The following is a 22174-nucleotide window of genomic DNA, read 5'->3' as shown; positions in this document are numbered from 1 at the left end:
TTAAAAGGTATAGTGTTATTTTTGGCAATGATATTCAATACAGAAAACATGACGATGCTCACGGTTGCCTGGCTCCGGCTCATGAAAAAAACACGAGTAAAATAAAAGACACTGCATAAACTCCGCTACTGTGTGTTTGTTTAAATATAGGTACACCTACATGTAGGCCAAAGAGATTGCAATATAAACCTGTATATTACTCTTAGGACTATAGCATACATATGTCAAGGAGTATAATAAATTAAATAAACTTCAGCTGGAGTCCGATTTACCACGGCGACACTTTGGACAGCATCAGTGATCTCTTTCCATTTCACATTCTTTCTACAGCCTTTAATACCAGTATTCAGGCTGCCAAATAGTACACGTTAGTGCAAATGAACCTGAGATGTCAGGGTTTCAATCTCCACCTCTGAAAAGTGCAGCTTCTTAGCCGGGTTACGTCTCGCCATGTCGTAAATTGTAGGGGCGAGGCCTCAAAACGGAGAATATATTGGGGCGTGATATTTAAATTACGATTGTTTCCAGCCGCTGCATTTATCAATGTACGACCATTCTTACCCTCCGATTGGTGTGATACAAACGTTTCATGAATCATACGTGAAGCCTGTCGTAAGATGATTTCTGCGCTCATATCTGCGCTGGTTCCTACGTTAGGTTGATAAATGAGGGCCAGTATTACTATACAAATATTGATTAGCTGTTCTTAAGACACAGTGAAATGAAAAGTTCTAATCCTGTGTCCCTGAATTTATTATTTATGTATCTCATTATATGCTAAATGTGTGTAAAAAAATATGATCTAGTATATAGTGAAATATATATTAATATTCCTTTTCTTTTTTTCTTCCTGAAAAATGTGAAAATATTTTTGGTGATTTATCTTGAACGCGGGGGCAGTTACATTAATTTATAATTAATACTTTTTTTAATTTATTAATAAGTGCTAGCCAGAGATGTGGATTTGAGACTTGGACTTAAGTCGACTTGAGTCACCGTTTTGATGACTTGCGACTTGACTTGGGACTTAGTTAATGACTCGAGACATGACTTGAGGCATGATGACTCAGACGACTTGCGTGTGTTCATAAATTCAACGTTAGCTGTTAAATATAAAATAATACAAAAAATGTAATGTTGTCATGTTTCTGTCTAATTATTAAATATGCTATGCAGCTGCAGCAGTGCAAACTGTGAATCATGATTGGACTCAAAATGCTTTCCGGTATGTGATTGTCCTGATTGGATGACTGGCTGTCAGTCAAACAGTCCTTGCTATGGCAACACATAATAAAATAAAATGTAGATGCATCAAGTTGTAGAATGTTACAATGTTTGATGTTGCAGTCTGGCTGTCAGAAGTTTACTCTTTCAAAAGTGATAAAACCGCAATTGGCTGTTTGTTATTGAGAGTACTAGCCTACTAGCTAGCAGAGCAATATCTTAGAAGAAGGTGTGTGCTTGGAAACGTAAACAAAGGCTTTGCCAGCTAAAATCCAAAGACTGTTGAGGTCTAATTCCTTCATTTCAGGAGGTGCGGGTGGAGGCCAACAGTCCTGCAGCTTCTGAGCTCCGTATGTCTCTACCGCTCTGTATTGTGCTGTATTTGTAAAGTCCCAGCACTTTTTGAGGGTTCAAATAAAAATCTGAATTTCATTTAATTTTGGATATCTGCCCATATATTTCGATTCACTCAGAAATATGTCACAATACAGAAGAAAGATGCTCAAACATCCGTCTTTACGTGACTTTAAAGAGTCTGAGCTATAGAAGGGACCTAGGCATTTTAAGAATACTGCTCTTTTTGCTCCTGTATTTAAAGACATTACAGATGTAAACCATTGAGATTTTGTTTAGTGCACAGACAAACAATTGTGTTATTCAATTGCCTGTCTGTTAGTTAATTTAGGAGTCAAAGTTTTCAAATCTTGTGTTTTGAATTTTGGTAAAGGAGTTATACTTGTATTTACATGTGGAATACTGGTTGTGCCATTTACAGAACCTGCTTCTCCATATGGTGATTACACTAAGCTAGGTTTACCTACAATAGGTCTCCATGAACTAGGGAAACAGTTCACAGGGTCATGTACGTGTTTACAAGACTTACCACTTCATGTTCAGCTCACTAAGGTTACAATTCATCGTGTGAAACGTGAGCTTTGCTTTACAATTAAGAGGGAAACGAGCTGAGGTCAAAGAATAAAAGGGATGCACTACACCTGAATAGACAGTTAACAATGACCCAGAGCCTGACAATTATTTTAATATCAGCACAGTTTGTGGTGAGACTTCACATAATGCTGACTGAGTTTCCCTTTAATGGTCCGGGCATGATGTATGACCTTGTCTATGAATGTGTCAATTCTATTTTAGTTTAATTACAAAAACCTTTCCTGTGATCTCAACAAATGTAACACACCCTCGTAAAACCATATGAGTAATGAGATAAAGGGTGTAAAGTAAGCAAACAGGGGAGGACAATGTGCTTGGTGTGCCAGGAGTGATAAGTGTGGCCCCAGTGCTCCATCTCCGGTCTAAAGTGATGGTGGGTTAGAAAGCAAAACCTTTGGGCAGAACAATGAGTGCTAACAGCTAGAGCTAGAGCTCAATATATCGACAGGTACAGTACGTATATAAGCTTATTGTAGATATATCGTATCAGTGTGAATGTTGGCAAATAAGCAACTAGAAATTGCAGTACAGATGTGCCAAAGTAGGTTTATACAAAAACAGTGTCTCTGTAGTTTGTTAACTACAGAGCACTGACAAGTTGATTTTTCAACTATAAAATGTCCTGCTTAGTATGAATACTGGTCACAATTCTTTGAAAAATGAATCTAAGGGATCCCTGTCAAGATTTGTTATATTATGTGCTTATCGTTTTTAAAGATTTTTTTAAACTCCTAAATATAAAAAAATCCAGTGTCAGGCGGGCTATACCGATAGCTAATGAGGGACATCCGGAGACTTAAATCTCCACAAGATTGATGCACAGCACTTACGTCTCAATTAGCTTTATATTGTCAGTCATAAGTGCTCTAAATGTCTGCAATAAGCATAGCTTATTGTCTTTAAAACCACAGACACATGCATAAAAACTTGTAGAAGCAAATTTTTCCTTGTTAATTCACTTTCTCAGTGACACATACAAAGAAGAAAAACAAAGGTGTGGTAGGATGGCTGTCCTTCAGCTGTCTTTATCTGTGGAGTGCAGTAATCTGGTTACTGACTGAGCCCAGTCGGCCTACACTCATTACACAACATTAAGAGCTACAGCTGGGAAAGAGGCTGATCGTTGCCTGGCTAATGGCTGATTTATGGTTGTATGTAGGCTCTACGCAGCCTACGTAAATGGCCTACGCTGTTGTGAGGATTTATATTTGTGCGCTGGTGATTCTAGCGTATCTGTTTAACAGAATAGCAGAGCCATAGTGTGTGTGTGTGTGTGTGTGTGTGTGTGTGTGTGTGTGTGTGTGTGTGTGTGTGTTAGAGCGAGTGAGAGAGCCGAGAGTCACGGTTCCAGCTTTCGGCATCCCCTGCGGTTCCCGCCGCCACAGCCTAAACGCTCAACCCACATTCAAATGGGAGAACTGGTGTTTTTGCTGCAATGCCTGATTTTGTGTAATTGCAGCAAAAGGAGGAGAGAAAGAGAAACCAAACCTTTTACCCAGTTCTACCAAAGTTTCTCTCAGCTGAACGGAGCAGCACAAAAGCACTAATGTACTAACCGGCAATTTCCACTGGATGTGGAACGGCTGCGGAACGTCGACAGAGTCATTAGGTTTCCATTAAAGTCAATGTGTGTATTTCCACTGACTGCGGAACGTCTGCATCCCTACTCCGTCCCAGCTCCGGTGGTCCGCAGCCCTCCGGAGCAGATACAGAGCTTCTATTTTTGCCGGACGCAGGAGAGTTCCGCAGCAATTCAGCACACGGCCGATAGTGCGGGACAGGAAGTCGAGCACAGAAACAAAATAAAACTCTGGTTAATTTTCAAAGTAAAATACACCTTGCTCACGGCGGATCATATTTCCCTGCACTACACCTTGAAAACACAGCACAGAGCTGTTTCCCCTCTACTCCTCTGGATGGAAACAAACTGTTGTTGGTTTTGTGGTTCTATTCTAAGTGAATTCGCGAGATATTGTGGGTCCTCGTGACTACAGCTGTCAGTCATGGCCGCAGCCGTGCCGCAACAAATCCAGACCTGGTGGGTATCGACGGACGGCGGAGAACGCAGCCGTTCTGCAGCGGAGCCGGTCCGCAGACGTTCCGCATCCAGTGGAAATCCACAGTAAGGAGAATGAATCGTTGCTATAGGCAGTCCATCCAGGATTTCGCGATGTCGCGATCGCCCAATTCAACCAATCACCGCGAATTTAGTGCGACTCGCAATTTTGACCAATCAACGCAACTTTTTCCCGCAAATTTGACCAATAACCAATAATAGGGGACCATAAGGTTGACCAATAACCTGAAGTTTCCCGCGACTTCAGCCAATCCCAGCAGTCCCACATGCCGTCAGTATGTGACTCTGAGAGCCAATGACTAAGCGGGAGAGAGAATGGCCACGGGTTGATCATTTCCTTGTTTCTGATGAAGACGAGACGTGTGTGACTGACTGGAACATCTCACATTTACCAACAAAACCTACAGCGAAAGACCGTGCAAATCATTTCAGACCGTCCTGCCAACCTGTATACATTTTAACATTAATGTACGCTGTGACGTTTTTTCTCTCTGAAGTCGCTGAAAGCTGCTGCTGTTTCAATCCTGTCGGCTCCCTGCAGTGGGCGGGGCTGCTCAGTTCCCGCGACTGACGCACGCACACACACACACACACACACACACACACACACACACACAGTGGCTACAGGACAAAACGGAGATGAGACGACACAATGACCTAAATTGAGGACAGCTATGCCCGTTATTATAAGTGCAATGATAAGTTAAAGTCCAATAAGTAACGTTACTTTATCAAACCGTATGAATGTGTGTCCCAGGCCAGGATAGGAAATTAACCAACAATGTAAAGATCAACAAGCCACTGACACATATGTTCAGATTTGATTCATTCAATAAATGATTATTTTTTGTCTCAAACCCACCAGCCATTTTCATATTATACCAACATTTACAGCATCCTGAGCCTTTTTGTTAAGGTTACTAGTAAATCTCAGCCCAGAGTAGTTTTATTCTCCCCAAAACAAGTTTCCTTTTTATTTTTAAAGAACCATACAAAAAAAAAAAAACTCTGCAACACTGTCTCCCGCAACTTCATTGCAACAAACATACAAAAGACATCGCAACTTTTAGCAAAACAAAGCTCCCGCGAAATCAGGCATTTTGGGCCGCAACAATCTCAAAAAAAGGCCACGAAATCCTGGAGGGACTGTATAGGATATACTGCGTCAGTCCCTCTTGACACAAAATGGAAAGGGATTTAAAAAAGAATCAGTGGACCCTGCAGCCTTGGACAACTAAATGCACAACAGAGCATAGCAATGCAAAATCTTTGCTCTGTATAGCGTAATATAATTCTATAGGGTTGGGCAATGCTTTCTTACTGACAATGTTGTAGTTGTGTTGACAAAAAACAGTATAAATATACCTTTTACGGCATAGAAAAATTGCGCCGCCTGTGAAAAAAGCAGAAGATATCTCAGCTAATTTTGTCATTTTCTGCAACATCAGTTGTCTTCAAGGGCAACGGAATGCATCATATAGAACAGTGTAGCGTCGGCACATTCATTTCCAAGGGCTGGCTTGATGCTCAAGCATATAATAAGCATTGCATTGTAAATACCCCCTCGGGCATATACAAGGCCACTGCGATGAGAGAGGTTTGCGCAGCAAAGCGAGTCAATGCTTTCCCCCCCCTTTCTCCATGTCAAAATAAATTCATTTTTAAACCACCTTTAATTAATATGTTCATCATAGAGGAGAAAGATCAAGGGTTCACCTTCCAGTAACAAGAACAAGCAAACAACACAATATATAAAGATTCTGTTAGCTTGGTGCTGCTAGATATTCCTGTTCTGTTCGCAAACTGCTGTCTCACTAATTCTCTCACTCAGCTGATTAGATGTACTTGACCAGTACTGAGGGAGGGGGCTGATGTTTTCAGTTGCAATTGTTTACATCTCAGAAATCAATACAGTAAATTGGAGTGTGACCACTTCCCTGGACAAAAGGAAATAAACTAGTAAGTTGGTCATTGGAGAAAAATCAATCCAACCCACTGAACTGTACCACAACAGAACATCCACAGAGCTGCTGTTGACATGTGAAATATAGGAACTAGTGGACCGTTTCAAGTCCATCAGCTAAAAAAAAACAATGCTTCTTCATGTGAATCCAAGAAAGCCTTTGTCTTTTTGGAGCAAAGAACCCTGATGCAGCTGCAGCAAGTACTGGCTATCTTCTTCCCAAATAAGGACAATAATGATCTTTCGCCTCAGCCTACACTGTAAAAAGTGCAAAAGCACAAAACAAGTGGGAATTCAAAATTCAAAAAAGTAGGAAAAGATTAGCCTCCCTACATGGAAACTAACCTAAATCTAACTTTCAGAAAGTTCTTACTTAAGCAGGTATATTATCATTACTAACATTTTTGCAGCATGAAACATGTAGCATGTACATTCCAGCCCTGATGAAGGCTTGACCACCAGCTGTGGGCGTCTGGGTGTGTGTGTAATGCGTAAGACAACACCAGTCCGAATGCATACACAGCTGATGTCAGAGATTCCACACCATGCCTGCCCTCTCGGAGGCAATGCCACTCGAGCTGGTCCAGTCAAAAAGCTGTCCAGTCATCACACAAAAATTTGCCAAGTCTAACTTCCCTCCCTCGGCCTCCCTGTTCTGCTTGCTGGCTCAGAAACATCCAAACCTGATCCAACTCAGCAGCCAGCCTTTTTCTCCATGAGAGCTCAAGGCAAAATAAGTTGAGGAAAACTAGATCTACTTACAGATCATGAATTTGACCTTGGTTTTATTGTTTGGAGTGTATAGAACCAAAAAATATGTTAACCACAGATTGTAGTAGCTTTGAACTGACTTACTTGACTGAGCTACTGCAACTTTAAAAATGCAACACAAGGAATAAGAAGAAGAAGAAAAAAGAAAAAAAAAGACATTCACAGTGGTTTGAGTATATTATTACTATTGTTCATGAGGACATAGCCCCTTTATGCCCATTAGATACTAGACCGCTAGCTCTGAGTATCCTTGCATCTAAACCAGAGCAATAACAGCTGTCTAAGCATAACCACAGTACACATGCGTACAGAGAATAACCACCTAATCTCTGAGTTGCTAGAATTAGAGCAACCGCCTGTTTCAGATGGTCTAAAAAGAATCCGCTCATAATCACAGTTTAAACATAGAAACACTGCACTGTGCAGAGTTCAAAAACAGCCAACAACCAACATTAAACACCGTCAGGAAATAAACACCCTGGTGAACACCTAATGCTTTAATTCAAGACAATCATTCCATTGGTGATGCCATGCGCTCTCTCAAAAGCATAACCCCCCCGAGTACCCGCCCAGTTCAGGCCTAGCATGAATTGACAAAAAGATATTGATATCCTTGAGGCCGCAGCACAGCAAGGACAGTCAGGGCGGGCACCAATTTACATACAGAATGTGCTCAAGTGAGATTTAAGATGACGTAAACTCATTAACTCCATTGAGATCTGCGGAGGATGGAGCCCTGCTGGTTACTCCCGGGTCGGGTTTGTGACAAAGGGTGATCGGGCTTTTGCTATTAGAGCCCCCCCACACATATGGAACTCTCTGCCGGCTGAAGTCAAGGCACTTGAGCAGATTTACTTCATCTGCGCTCATGTCCTTGGGCCTTATTCTCATTGTATCTGCCTTATCTGGTTTTACATTGTAACAACAAAAAAGTGCTATATAAATTAGGTTTATTATTATTATTATTATTATTATTACTACTACTATATTATCGTTCAGTGTGCCCACTGCTCAGGCGACAAGACGTGAATTTGGTTCAGGAAAAGGGACATGGCCAGTGGAAGAGCTTAAGAGTGCTTCATAGTGGTTCCCTTCAGCCTATTGTGGACTGATGTTCACTGGAGCAAAGTAATAACAGCCAAGTTCAGCCAGCTGAAATGGGCAGTATCAGCTTCTGAGCACAAGTGTTTATCAAAGTGTCTGAGAGCTGATGTCATGCAGCAGAGATCTCTAAATTCACTTAGTTCTCCAAGTTTGCTAAAATACGGCAGAGCACGCCAATGCCTGAAACAAAAAAACTCACATTTTAGTGAAGAAAAAGCTTGTTCAGAATAGAATTTTAAGAGGTTTACTTATATGGATGGATACAGTAACAGCAACAATGTTCCGTTAAACAAATAAACAGACCTACCCACACATTTTCCTCTAAAAACAGGATGTGTCTTATTTGAGAACAGCTGGTGATTTCTGGTCTACATTCCCTATGATTCAGTCTTGAGATAGCTATATGTAAGATCATATAATGTGTCCCCTCTTCAGATGTGAAATAATTCTCAAAGAGATATTTCAGTTGACAGGTTTTATAAACTAAATGATTGAATAAGACATACAATCTTGTCAGTCTATTATGTGATAATCATTGGGATTAGAACTGTATCTATATCATGCTGTAAGTCTTTCCTCCTTTCTGTCTATAGTGATGATTTATTATCCCTCCAAGCTGGCCTCAGAGGTTCCTGGTCTGTGCCCGAAGTATGTTACTGCAGTCAGGCCCAGTAATCATCAGTCAAGGAGTGCTAATTAACAGCCGCATGAGGCAGGCTGCTGTTGAGAGGGCTATAGGGGACCATAAGTGGCATTCCCACATTCCACACAGAGACCACATTACATTGTGCAGTGACAGTGCGGCAAACACCTGAAACAGCAGAAAATATAATGAGGGTATTTGATCCTCACAGTGAGTGAGGGAAGTGGAAGCTAAGCTGCTATCAATGCATTACTGTTTTAGAGATGTGAACAAACAGGACCCCCCCAAAAACAATATATTAAGAGAGAGTGACTGCTGTAGAGAGCATCCCGAGCAAAGTGTGAATCTGCCTCTGAAGGGCAGCAGTACAGAGGCAGATGGATAACTGTTTTACTTGATAAACAGTATGTGTTGGTTTCAGAGAAGTCCTCATTCAGCCCTGGCAACCTCTTTATTGATTTCTAGCCTCTGTGAAGAAATACAGGCCTCTGCCTCCATCTGAGCACTGCCCACCTATTTATTAGCAAAGGTTGGAGATAGTCAACAGTGACCATACAAAATATGTAATATGACTCAAGAGTAAAGTAAGTAATGAAGTAAAGAAAATAATTAAAATGTGTTAATAGTGCTTAAACTACAGGATTCCCACTGGGGCCAAACATGTCAAACAGTAAAGTGTCACATTGAAGCCAGGCAACATAACATAAAACCATCTACAAATGTGATTTGTTGTGAAGGGCAATTAACTTCAAGTTCTAAGACTTCAGTTTCGTTTTAGAAAGTCTTTTCATGCAGTTTTTATGTAATGCAGCATTTTTGTCCAAAGGTACTTTGAAAACAAACAAGCATCAGCATCTTTAATCCTTAATAACCTAAAAGTATTCAAACAATTAGTAATGCAATTTATAGAAAGAACACAAAAAAAAGATATAAATCTTAGTAGTTTTTTGTTAATGTTGTGCAAGCCGGATTTATATAAAAAAATAAAAACTCCTAAGATCTAAAGCGGAAAAAAACTACCTCTCACGTTGTTCTTAGACTTAACTATAGGCCTACACTGGCAACAAATAATGTCTCTGGGTTGGCAATGATGCCAAAATATCCTTTTTGCTTAGTGTACAAACAATGAGCTTATCATTACATTACATTACTCACATTTAGAAGGCAAGCGAGATGACTACTGCTTTAATTTGCATATTAACCCTTGAGGAATGTGAGACAGGCTGTGTCGTTTTAGAATTGACTTTATTTGTTGTACTCCTGCTAAATAAAATAAGACGGCTCTAAGAGAGATAGTAGCTTCGAAAACCCTTTAGTATTAGACAACTAGTCAAGACTGATTCAAATGTTCAATATTTTCTCCTGCTAAGTCAGCCTGAATGTGCAGGCAGCCAAGCTAGTCTAGATCTAAAGCCAGTGGCTAAACAAATACCAGCCTCTGCAGGCGAGCAGCACTAATGCTCATGTGAATCATCACGTGCAAGTTTAGTCCCTGTACGCAGCAGGGCAATTCACGTCACTCCCTGTGTGATGTCATCATGGGTGACAGGCTCCTCATCAGGGCTGTGTGTGGGATTAGTCCTGCTGTCCTGGATCAACAGGGCAGGGCGGGAGGGACTGATGGCTTCTCGTCTGCACAGGAAACACTTTTGCCCACAGGCTAAAGTGGCATCTAAATCGTATTATTCACCTGCTATAATGCTTTTAATAGAGATGCACCGATTACAATTTTCTAGGCCGATTCCGATTTTCTTTGAGTTAGGCCAGCCGATACCGATTTTAGCCGATTCCGATTTCATTTTTTCTAACCTCTTTACAGCACATAAATATTTATTTTCTCTCTTTTCTTTAATAGAACATTTTGCACAGAACAGAGAACATTTTTTGAACAGATAAAGATCACTATAAAATAGAACTATATAAATTACTCCTTCTAAAGTGCAATGTTAGAACCATTTCCTTCTTTTCACATCCAATATCCAACTAAAAAAATGTGATTTTGGTTTTTGGTGTCGTCCCTCCACGCCCTACTTTTTCCTTGCAGGTGTTGCATATTGCAAACTTGTTATCTTCTGCACACACACTGAAGAATTTCCAAACAGCTGACATGTTGCAGGTTAATTCACGAGGTTCCCTACATGTGCGAGAATAGCACGGCACACGGCGGAAAAGTTGAGAGAAAGGTAAAAGAGACTGTGCTGTCTCGTCCGTGTGTGCGTGCGTCCTTGAAAACTGTAACACGTATAACTTATGTTGTCAGTTAATTGTAGCATTGACCGGCATGAAATCGGCATATGTCAGACTGACCTGCCGGTCGCCGGTCATGGCCGAGCACGTGAAAACCGGCCAATTCCGGTCACCGGTCGGTCTATCGGTGCATCTCTATAAATAAACGTAGCTGGAGAATTCATCAACTCACTTTGACAAGTGCCAATAAATGCAAATGTAACCCTCCTGTGGAGTGTGTGTTGGTTTTCAAATCCACCACCTATCAGTTGTTTTCTATAGTTTCCCGTCTTGTGATAGAAAAGACTTATTCAGACTCTGAAATTACAAAACTGGGTCATATTAGGTTGGATTAAATTCATTTGTCAGCTATACGAAATGTTTTGCAAAGTGCACATTGGTATATGAATTTTTAAGGCACCAGGGCAAATTATCTGCAGGTTAGGAGTGTGCCATATTGTAGCCTATCATTCGTGACAATATTGGTTCCATTTCCTGTGATAGAAATGAATCATATCATATCATTGATATTGCAAGTTGTTTACTTTATGACTAACATTGCTACCAAAAACGATAGTGACATAACGTGTGGCCCTACAACAAACCATAGTAACATGTAGCCTAAGCAATGTAAGAAGAAGATATTGGCAAATGTGGCTGATACAACAAATGTATTTCACCATATTTCACAAATTTGAGTACAAAGACAGCCAGAAATAAAGTCAAGAGAGTGCTACTGTTTTAAAAGTCAAAAAAACCAACAATACTTTATATTTTTCAGGATTTTATCATATCAAAAATATAATTAACTCAGAACTACCATGTAATATTGGAACATTATTTTAAGGCATATCACACACCCCTACTGCAGGCGCATTGATCAAAAAGGCAAAAGTATTTTTAAAATAAGGGAACAAATGTTCAATCGCTATAGTATAGGGCAAAGCCGACAAATAGCAGTGAGAAAAAGCAACAGTAGCAGTCACATGTGACAGACACAACAGACAAGGCATAAAAAATTTTTTTGTTTGGTTCCAGTTTCCGACCGACCCTGTCCATTTATGTGCGACCCACATTTATTTTTTGAGCTTGGGTTAGAAATAATACAAATTAAATAAATACACAAATAAAAAGTTTGAGGCAAACTATAATTAGTCATCAGTCGTGCATGAATACCTGCAGCAGTGTTTAACACTGAAAACACACAGCTCAGTTCAGCGTTTACTTGCAGCTCTGCTACAGTAGCAGATAACCTTTAACGTTACCTGCCGGTCACATCGTCTCTAAACAGTCCACTCACAGTGAAGTCCTGCACGGATCAACAGATGTTAGACTACGGCGGCTATAAGACGAACACCGAGCAGATTAATGCGCTCACAGATCCAATCTTTGCAGATGTTACCGCTAGCTAATAAGCCGTTGGCCTGTTAGCTTGAGCTTTGTCCGCCGCTCAGTTTAACTGCTAACCCCCCGGTACCGGTCAGAGAGGCGCGTTTACTTTGTGTCTCGGTCCTCCGGTGCGTCCAGCGACGGTCAGTTTTTACTTAGCCTACATTAGTAACAGTTCATTTGTGTGTGTGTGTGTGTGTGTGTGTGTGTGTGTGTGTGTGTGTGTAACATGCTGGGACACACAAGGTGGTAGAGTACATGTAGTACAGGTAGGCTATGTTATGAAAAAAATAGAGTATCCATCGCTACTGTAAAGGAAAATTACAAATGTCCTACCTATCCCTTGCTGCCACTGGGAAAAAAATAAAAAAATAAAATAAATTCCCTACCGACCCATGACCTCAACTGACAACCAACCGGAACCAAACCATTTTTTTATGCCTAATGACCAATACTCTATGCTGGCATTCAATGTAAAATGATCAACCTTTGCAGCTGTGTTTGTCATGGTAGTTTGTTCACTTTAAATTTCCAGCCCCTTTTTTAATGAGGTCATTATGTATTTTAACAGCTGTATGTATGTGCCAAATTTTCCGACAAGGCAAATAAAACTGAGGTTTTGGCTGGTGACAAATAATTAGCATCAGTTCCCTACACTGCATTGTATGTAGAGAAAAAGGTGAAGAGCATAAAGTAAGTGATACAGCAAGCTCTTGCTTCACTTGTGGGTGTGGCACATCATGCTGAATGGGATTATGGCTGCAATAAGGCTATGTCTTTCATCATATAACTGTTTCAACCTACTTTACAGTCACTTAATAACTGTGTGATAAATGATCTAAATGTAATCCCAAAAGCATTCAGTGAAGGCATACGATCCACAACATGTTGTTCAAAGTCAAGCAGCTGCTGGCACCCCAGGTAGATTCCTCAGTTCTAGGTCTCTCTCTACCCTGACACAAACCACCCTGGGCACTGGCTGGTTGCTGTGTCACAAGACTGGCAGGCAATCAGCCATGCTAGGGAGGGTGGGGCTCCAAAGAGTTTTACGAGTTGCTGTCTGGACACACAGGCCTCTCGGAGACAAGCTGCCTATTGATCCCCGTCTCACTGTGGCACTGTGGGGACGAAGGTAGTTTTCTCTTACGTATCACAGCTACTCTTGCAGATTTTTGGACAGTGCCGCTTAGAGATGAGAACACAGATGCATGGCTGCATGGATAGAGTTTCATGATTTGTCTTTTTTTTTATCTTGACAAAAAAGAAAGCTGCAAAGTGTCTTAAAAGAAGCAGGAGCTAAGCTTGGCTTTGTTGCCTTTTCTAGTCTGTGCGTACATGCTGCAAAACTGAGTGGGAGATGTACACTTGACACAAAAGGCATGCATTTGTCCTACTAACCTGAAGAAGCACTCATCTACTTATTTATTAATCTGACCATGTTTGAGAGAGAATACCTCCATGGCCAAATGGGCCTGGCTCGGGAACTGATACTAGACCCATGGCACACACGCACGCACGCACGCACGCAGCAGCTGTTTGGGGGAGCCCGTCGAGAGACGAATTTAAATTTTCATGCTCTCTGCATTGCTGAAGCAGCATGGTCTTGCTGTGAAACACTATATACTATAGGGCACCAAGGCAGTCATAACAGTCACAGCCATCCACCAGCACATAAACAGTTAACACGATCCATGTTAAAGACATTAAGGATATGAGAGATCGTTAAGATAGTAACGCAAAACCTTTGAGAGGTACAACTCCAGGCGAAACATGTTTCCCTAACTGACTGCCTACTTTGTGAAACTATAAACTGAGACTCAAACTAGTTAATTGCTGCTCTGCCCTCCATTGTGTATTCATATGACTTTGCTATGTGTCATATCAAAACAGTGTGCCAATAATCCCAGTGCCACCAGGACAAGCAACTTCAAGTTGATAGCTCTAAGACAAACCCTTTTCCACGGGCATTACAAGTGCCTACGCATTACTGATCGTCTAAGATATCAGTGAACTTTTTTTTAACCATTCTCACCCCCTTTCTCTTCTGTATCATTTTCCACCGAGGCTACTGTGAAATGCAGCAATGCAAACCGTTTGAATACTGTTGGAGATCTCTGTATGATAAGCTGCAAATTGCAAGCCACACATTTTCATTTGGATCATCAACACAATTCAAATGTTGTTAAATGAAATCTAACTAGGCTTTAAAAATATACTACCTTGTTCTGTGACACTAGCGGCAGGTTGTGAATAGATTTATCTACTAGCCGTTTCGTGCACTTGGCGATTCACAAAGCGGCTTCTCTCGTCTAATTAGTTTTTTACTTTTACACCCTGCCAGTTTGGAATCTGAATTGCATAGGGAGGGAGGCTACACCCTACTTAAAATACTTGCCTAAGATGCTCTCTGTGCTGCTGTATGCATCAATGTGTTAAAGGACAAATCCGGTGCAAAATGAACCTAGGGGTTAATAAAGTGTACTGAGTCGACCGTTTTCATGCTAATCGAATGTGACCAGTTTTATCGCAAACCGCTCATTAGCTTATAACGCTAGTCGTCGAGGCAGAGGGTAAAGTAAAAAGAAATCGCTATTTCTATACCACTAACAAGGCTCAACACACACTTCCACGGTAGCATAATGAGGGTCCCTACATGTAAATATACATGCGGGCGCCATCTTGGGAAAGCAGTCACGACCAGTCGAACGCCGTGCTTGAGCTATGTTTCTGGTTAGTGGTTGCACGGCGTTCGTCGTTCGACTGGTCGCGATTGTTTTCTCAAGATGGCGCCCGCATTTATACATGAACGGTACGGTCTTTCTAAACTATCTTTTTAATAAACTGTCTGTACACTTACAAAGTTCTCAATGCTTCGGTTTCCATGTAGGCACCCTCATTATGGTACCGTGGAAGTGTGGTGCTATTTTGAGCCTTGTTAGTGGTGTAGAAATAGAGATTTCTCTCTGCCCCGACGACTAGTGTTATAAGCTAATTAGCGGTTTGCGATGAAACTGGTCACATTCGATAAGCATGAAAACATCCCAGAGAACGGTCGACTTTGTACACATATGTAATTAACCCCTAGGTTCATTTTGCGCCAGATTTGTCCTTTAAGGATTTGCATAATGAGCCTGACAGCAGCCACACTGCATAGTGGATCCCATAAATGATGAGCAACTATACAATAATGCATTAACACATGGCTGATGAACTGTCATGGTGACTGGTAGAGCAGGCTAACCTACCAGCCATATTTAGTAGCAGGCAGTCGTTTGTCTGTGCCGCATTTCAGGCATGACCCTGCACAGGCATTGGAAGGAATGAGTACAGGTGGGAGGGCTGGATGCATTTCATTTTACTACTACACAATGCATAGCTTCTTTAAATCCCATCAAGCTTGTAAGTGGAGGTTCATACTTACTGCTGTGTGTTTCCAACAGGATATGGCTTTTTAACAACATAAATAGTCCCCTGTGGGCCAAGTGCAGTGAGGAACTTGTACCTCTGTCCTACTTTTCATGTTGAAGTTATGTCTTTGGTGTCCGAGCAAACTAAAGAGCCCACAAATACAAGACCTGAATAATTCAAGGAAAGTGTAACGCAAGCCTCTCTCATCGGCAAATAACCCAAGTCCTAGTTTCAAAACTTGCACGAAACACTGAACCTAATGACCCGCCAGCTCAGGCAGTAGTCACCCACACACACACATATATGCAGCAAGGTTTGATGAAAAATACGCGTAGATGTAAACCGTTAACTCCAACAATTCTCTCTTAGAAGCTGTTTTTTTAAGTAAATGTTACATCACACATCCACCCTAAACTAAAACCGAGCTCGGATGATCTAAATCGTGACGACCAGCTATTAGAAAGCTAGCTAATACGATTTATGTTCATTCTAACAGCAAAAACACAACTGTTTAAACATAAACATGGAACTGATCTCCCATTCAGCACTTTAAAATGCAATGTTTAACCTGCACAGCTGAAGCGCTAACGTTAGTTGACAGCTCTTAAAGCTAATGTAATGTTCAGCAACCATTTGTTTCGTCAACATGCTTAGTAAATATATGCATATGAAGGCTACTGATGATGGCTTGTCCTAAATGTTGACTCTGAGCCAGCTATTGTGGCTACGACTATTCTTTGAAACAAAATATCAACGAACAATACACATGCTTACATAAACGCATTTGAGGCGTTCAAACGCATGGGGTTCATGCACCGTTTACACTCACCCTAATAACTTTATTTTCATGTAATAAACCATTTAGTCACCCCTTTAGGAAACTGCCATACGTGTGCATGAATTCTTATTGCAAAGAAGTGTCTATTATTTTTCAGTAAGTAGACCGAACCGTGACGTTTGGCTAGCAAGTGGCTATTTCAAGCCTGGCTAATCAGCAGCTAACGTTAGCTAACGTTAACGCTAGTAGCTAGAGTATCCCTTTACTGCTTACCTTCAACGGCCTCGCAGTTTTTTTCATCGTCCCATTTAGTTTTCCAGCAAGTACCAACTTGTAAGTACCATGCACGTTTCCAAGACAAACAATTCCTAACTTTTTAACATCTTCATTGGTGGAACTACGTGTAAAATCCCAAACTGGACCACCACCGACAAAGTAATTTCTCTTCCACTTACAACAACAACGTCAACCAAAGAATTAAACCCGCCCCCACGAACAACCATCCAATCAGAGCGAATATTCTATGATATTGGCATTTCTAAGAACCAATAGTCATTCTCGCGGTCTTTGACTGATGTTTCCCAATAGAGTAAACGCCAAATGAGAACGACAGAGTACAAAACATTCGCTTGCCAATTGGCTGTGGAAAAATAAAGGGCAAGGGGTTTTGTCCAAGTAGCCTATGAGTGTGGCACTCATTGTCCAGAGTGACAGGTGCTTTGGACAAAATAGCTGGGGCGGCACCATTGCCTGGGTGAGGTCATCTAGGATGATGTAAACTCTACGTCATTAGCAAGGCTAAATAAAACACAACAGGGCACACATGTACTTTCTTAAAAGTTTAATTTTCCCCAAGTAATATAAAACAAAACAACAAAATGCACATCACATTGAGAAAACTGAAACATTTTGAGAGAACCATAAACATGCACTACATACAAGTTGGTGTTAAATGTTAAACCATAGTTTCACAGAGCTGAATGGATATCCTTCTGGTGCATTGTAAAGCAGCATAAGTAATTGAAAATGCTGCTTTTAGGTCAATAGATTTTAGTCATCTCTGAAGAAGAGAATAATTCCATATCCCAATATTTGAATTTGCACAAATCAATGCAATACAACAGTAACTCAAAATATTGTACAAGAATTATTTTCTTATAAGAGGGTGTGAGGATTATAAACGGCCTGTCAAATGCCCTCCTCAAGCCAATGACAATTGCTAAACTCAACGTCGCCTCCTGTCTGGACTTCTGCTGCGTCTCCGTCCGCCAGTCCTGTAAACAAAAACAAACAAACATTACATAAATAAATAATTTATATCACACTTATCACTTTTATCTAAATTGTTTTAACGGCTACATTTTAACATTGGAAACACCATGGGCTGGCTGATGGAAAGAAAAAAATCCCAATAACTAAAATTAGCATACAACTGTATCTTTCAAAAATGCAGACTGACAAAGTGTAAACACTCCCTTTACCTGCCATCACAGATAAACACACACCACCCTTACCTCCTCTTGTTCTTGGGGGGCCCTCTGACAAATCCCCAGTCAACACTGATAGGCTGGCCCATCATGTCCTGAGCGTTGAGCCCTTCCATGGCTGCCTGGGCCTCTTTGTACGTCTCATACTCCACCAGTGCATATCCCTGGGAACAGTCATCAGGACAACATGAGTTATTGCAAATTTATGGCAGCACTGCTTGGGATTTGGTAACATTTTACAATTTTAATTTACTACAGCACAAAACAGGGCAACCGATTACTCAATAATCTAATATTCTTTGGCTGACCATCGTAACGGCCCTGCTGAAACCAGTCTGGGATCACAGGGCAAACATTTTGAAATTAGCACAAAAGCTCAGTCAACCCTATACATTTTATGTCGCTGAAGCATTGAAAGATGACCAATAAAAATGTATGAGACTGTTGCTGTTTGAAGTCTGTAATGAAAATGGACATTGTCAATGCTGGACTGTAATCACTGTGGAGAAAGAGTTTCAGGGCAAAGACATTTTGTTCCAACTTCATATTTAAAACAGTGATGCCACCATGTGGCTCACAGGAAGGATTACACATACTGTACAACTGGAGAGCAAAAAAACAATGTGTCAATACCAGAGGTGCCCAGAACTATTATTAAAGAACTAGAAGGTTCCTTCAGCCCATATTTCCACTATGATCTAAAGACCAGTGAAGATTAGGAGAATTAGTGTGCTGTTGTATAAAGGAACGTGACAGGATGAGGGCTGCTGGTGATCGCAGGGCTAAACACACTTCAGCCTGCAGTTCAGTGTGCCCATCCGTTTCATCTAAAAAAATAATAAAAAAAACACGTAGAAAAAAAACAAACAAACAAAAACAAAATAGATTTTGTTTCATTGAGCTTTAGATTGTAACTGCTGAGAAACCATCAGAAAATAAGGTTTTATTCCTCTTTCACAGCACACTCTCTCGCCTGAAACTATGAAGGTAAATATGGTGCAAAATGCGAGAGCTTGTAGACTTGATGTGAGGACTTGCAGAATAATTCATAACTTGCAGAACAAAAATCTGAACTTGTATGTGAAAATTTGCACTTTTAAATAATATTCACACACGTAAGCTCAATTTAAAGTCACAGAAAAAAAGAAAACACGAGATATACACACGAGAGCTTGTAGAAAAAATGTGAACTTGTAATTTGCACTCAGATAATGTTCACAAACAACTGTGTTCTGAATGTGAAGTCACAGATAAAATAGTCACACGTGTAGATTGATATTTACATACATACAATGACAGCTGCAAACTTGTAATGCAACATTTACATATTCATTTTTTTTACTCGAGTCCATTTTCTATCTCAACCACAACTCGGCGATTACAACCTCTCGAATCGGTCACTGCAACTTCACATATGTGCTCTCTCGCGTCACAAAGTGACAGTGACAGATTTGCAACACTCCTCATGATACATGTGGTGCAAAACTAATTTGTACCTGTGGACTTAGTCCAATGCTTTCTGACCTCGAATAACTGCACACACAGGTTAAGATGTGAAGTGTTCTTTGAATAATTGATTATATGGTTCAAATAATTGCAGTGTCAATGAAAAATACAAAATGAGTAACTGGTGTGCACTGACTAAATGTCAACATCTCTTTGATCTTACACGCATGCACATGATCAGTGGTTATCTGGCTCACCTTGAGGTAGCCTGTTCTGCGGTCAAGGTTGAGATGCAGGTTCTTGATTTCTCCAAACTCTGAAAACTTGTCATGGATGTCTTCCTCCGTGGCCTCTTCATGTACACCTGTCACAAACAGGATCCAGCCCTCCACAGCTGCGCCAAGACAAAGACAACAGGCATCAAATAATAAACCAAGCAGCACTTTCAACTAGATAAACTTATGACACAAGTAGATTTAGGATTACTAAAGCTCTCATCGACGTTGCATTTGAGTCACAGAGCTAAGCCGCCATTTTTTCAAAAAGCTATTTGGAGAATAATCAAAACCGATTCTAACCACCTGGATAAATAATATCACATCAACTGCTCAGTAAAGAAGTTTTAAAGATTTCTTTAAAAAAAAAAAACTTGAATGAAAGTAAACTGAGCAACCCACTTGTTTTGAAGCATTGTTGAGAAATGGGATGTAAATAAGATTTTTTTTTTTTTTAAACAAATAACTGGTGACAAAACAGAATGTGAAATGTTGCTTATCTAAATTCATAAACAACAGAGAAGGTAACAACTTGATAAATAGCAGAGGCACTTTAGGGTGACAAATGTGTAGCTTAGACTTTATTCTATTTGCTTACATTCAAAACTGAATTACATCTAAAATATGAACTGCAAAACTTACATCTCTGAGGGCCTGGCTCATCCCCATCTTGCTCCACAGTATCATAGTCCTCTTTGATTCTGGACCTGGCTCCTTCCTCTGGTAACAGCAAAACAGAAACATGTTAAACACTGCTGACTAGCCTAAGAAACTATATTTAAAAGCTGCAGTAGGAGATTACATAAACCATTGTAACCAACACAGTGGTAACTCACCTGAACCAAAGCCTCGGCCTTTCCTCTTCTTAGCTTTCTCCTTCAACTTGTGGATGCTCTCTGAGAAAGAAAGGTTGAACAAGTCAAAATCTATGCATGCTGCTTATTTGCCATTTCTCCACAAGGTCCAGTCCACTGAAAACACTCACCTCTTCACTCTCTCTCTCTCTGCTGGACTGATTATATAGCTACCTCGTCATACTGGTAATATGTTCTTTTATATACTGTATTGTACTATTCTATATGATACCATATTACATTATATATTAATATTCTGTTATATTGATGCACTGTACTCTATTATACACTGTTACATTGTTGTACTACACTACATATTAGATTATATAATGTCATTGTATACTATAACACTACTGCACCTTAAACGATGTCTCATTTCCCTCAACATTTCATAATTAACCATATTATACTTTACTATGTCATTATGAAGTCAAATGTCCTTCAGCAAGACACTAAACCCCAAGTTGCTCCCCAGACGATATGTGGCTGCCCACTGCTCCTAATGCTAGGATGGGTTAAATGCTCTATATAGTTCATAGTTTCTATGTTTCCATTATTTTCTATTTTTGTTTATGCAACGTTACCTCTAATTATTTATTTATGTTACTTTCTATCTGTATTTATCTATGTTGTTTCTGATGAACTGCGGCAACAACCGAAATCCCCGCTGGGGATGAATAATAAATTTTGTTCTGATCTCAGAGTTAGCAAACAAACTTAGCTAGCTAGCTAACTAAGTTACTACTTTTATGTAACGTTACTTCAAACTCTGCGGATATATGTTCTGTAGTTAACGCTATAGTACAAAACATAAATTATGGATGTAAATACGTATACTCTAAGTTCTATGCAAAGTTATCAACCGATAACGTTAGCTTTAGAAGACTCAACTGGCTAATGTTGGCGTGCTAGCAGTCGTTAACAACAGTGTGATAAAGTGATATCTTAAAGCAACGTAGCTAAACCACGCTGTTAAGCTAGGAAACGCATATACAAAAAAACTGTTTGGTAAAAAAAAAAGACCTTTATAGTTCGCAATTACCACGACCAAGCTATCTTACAAATACCTTTGAATGAACCACCAGTGCGTTGTTAGCTTCATATTAGCTTGTTAGCATTTTGGGGCCTGCTACCACGCAGTCAGAGTTCGTAGCATTTAGCTACAGCCACGACCGTTTTAATGTAAACCTCGATGTTTACATATCATTTGAACGCCGGAGTTATGGAGCATCTGCCACCAGTGGTTGGGTTTAAATATTAATATTACCATCACCATCCTCATCCATAGGAAAGTCCTCGCCTCCCGCTTCATGAAGATCCAACACGTCCGCCATGATGTCTGTGTGTGTGTACGACTGCGGCAGCTGAACGACGCAACCAACGTGCGTACGCAAAAAGAGGCAACAGGTTGACGGATGTTGCCAGGTTAGGTAAAAGTAAGTAACTCATCAGTAAATATTACTGTAAATCACATGTATCCTCTGTTTCAGTTTCTTTGCTTACTAAACCCACAACATCACAGTCAATAGTCAACCTGAATACCTCTGCAAGTTGCATTTTGTTCTACTTCCTAACAACCAG

At 40.4% G+C, this 22174-nt stretch overlaps 2 protein-coding genes across 6 annotated transcripts in view; both read right to left on the bottom strand.

The window, feature by feature from the left end:
- otud7b (OTU deubiquitinase 7B) overlaps window positions 1–16990 on the bottom strand; it is a 39147-nt gene extending 22157 nt beyond the window's left edge. For all 4 annotated transcript variants that reach the window (XM_078252243.1, XM_078252244.1, XM_078252245.1 and 1 more), the window contains exon 1: window positions 16805–16990. The gene's annotated coding sequence lies outside the window, so the exon portion shown is untranslated. The remainder of the gene's footprint in view (window positions 1–16804) is intronic.
- Window positions 16991–17658: 668 nt separating this feature from the next.
- rbm8a (RNA binding motif protein 8A) lies at window positions 17659–21971 on the bottom strand. 2 transcript variants are annotated; one of them, XM_078252241.1, is made up of 6 exons: window positions 21861–21971; window positions 20576–20635; window positions 20382–20459; window positions 19722–19858; window positions 18046–18182; window positions 17659–17805 (listed from the first exon to the last, which is right to left on the bottom strand). In XM_078252241.1, the coding sequence occupies exons 1-6, from the start codon at window positions 21925–21927 to the stop codon at window positions 17757–17759; spliced, it is 528 nt and encodes a 175-aa protein (XP_078108367.1). In that variant the 5' UTR covers window positions 21928–21971; the 3' UTR covers window positions 17659–17756. The 2 variants fall into 2 exon arrangements, with proteins under 2 accessions (XP_078108367.1, XP_078108368.1); XM_078252242.1 differs by having other exon boundaries at window positions 21867–21970.
- Between the last annotated feature and the right edge of the window lie 203 nt (window positions 21972–22174).

This window comes from Sander vitreus, chromosome 6 (assembly GCF_031162955.1).
Source record: "Sander vitreus isolate 19-12246 chromosome 6, sanVit1, whole genome shotgun sequence".
Classification (NCBI taxonomy): Eukaryota; Metazoa; Chordata; class Actinopteri; order Perciformes; family Percidae; genus Sander; species Sander vitreus.
The sequence above is the reverse complement of the archived record's forward strand: the minus strand, read 5'-3'. Positions and strand labels throughout refer to the sequence as shown.

Bases quoted from the DNA above. Each gene is read 5' to 3' on its own strand.
- rbm8a (XM_078252241.1), bottom strand. From the start codon at position 21,927: ATGGCGGACGTGTTGGATCTTCATGAAGCGGGAGGCGAGGACTTTCCT. The intron at 20,636-21,860 runs GTAATATTAATA...TTTCTTTCTCAG, and splicing joins TATGGATGAGGATGGTGATG to AGAGCATCCACAAGTTGAAG. The intron at 17,806-18,045 runs GTAAGGGTGGTG...TTTTGTTTACAG, and splicing joins CCCCCCAAGAACAAGAGGAG to GACTGGCGGACGGAGACGCA.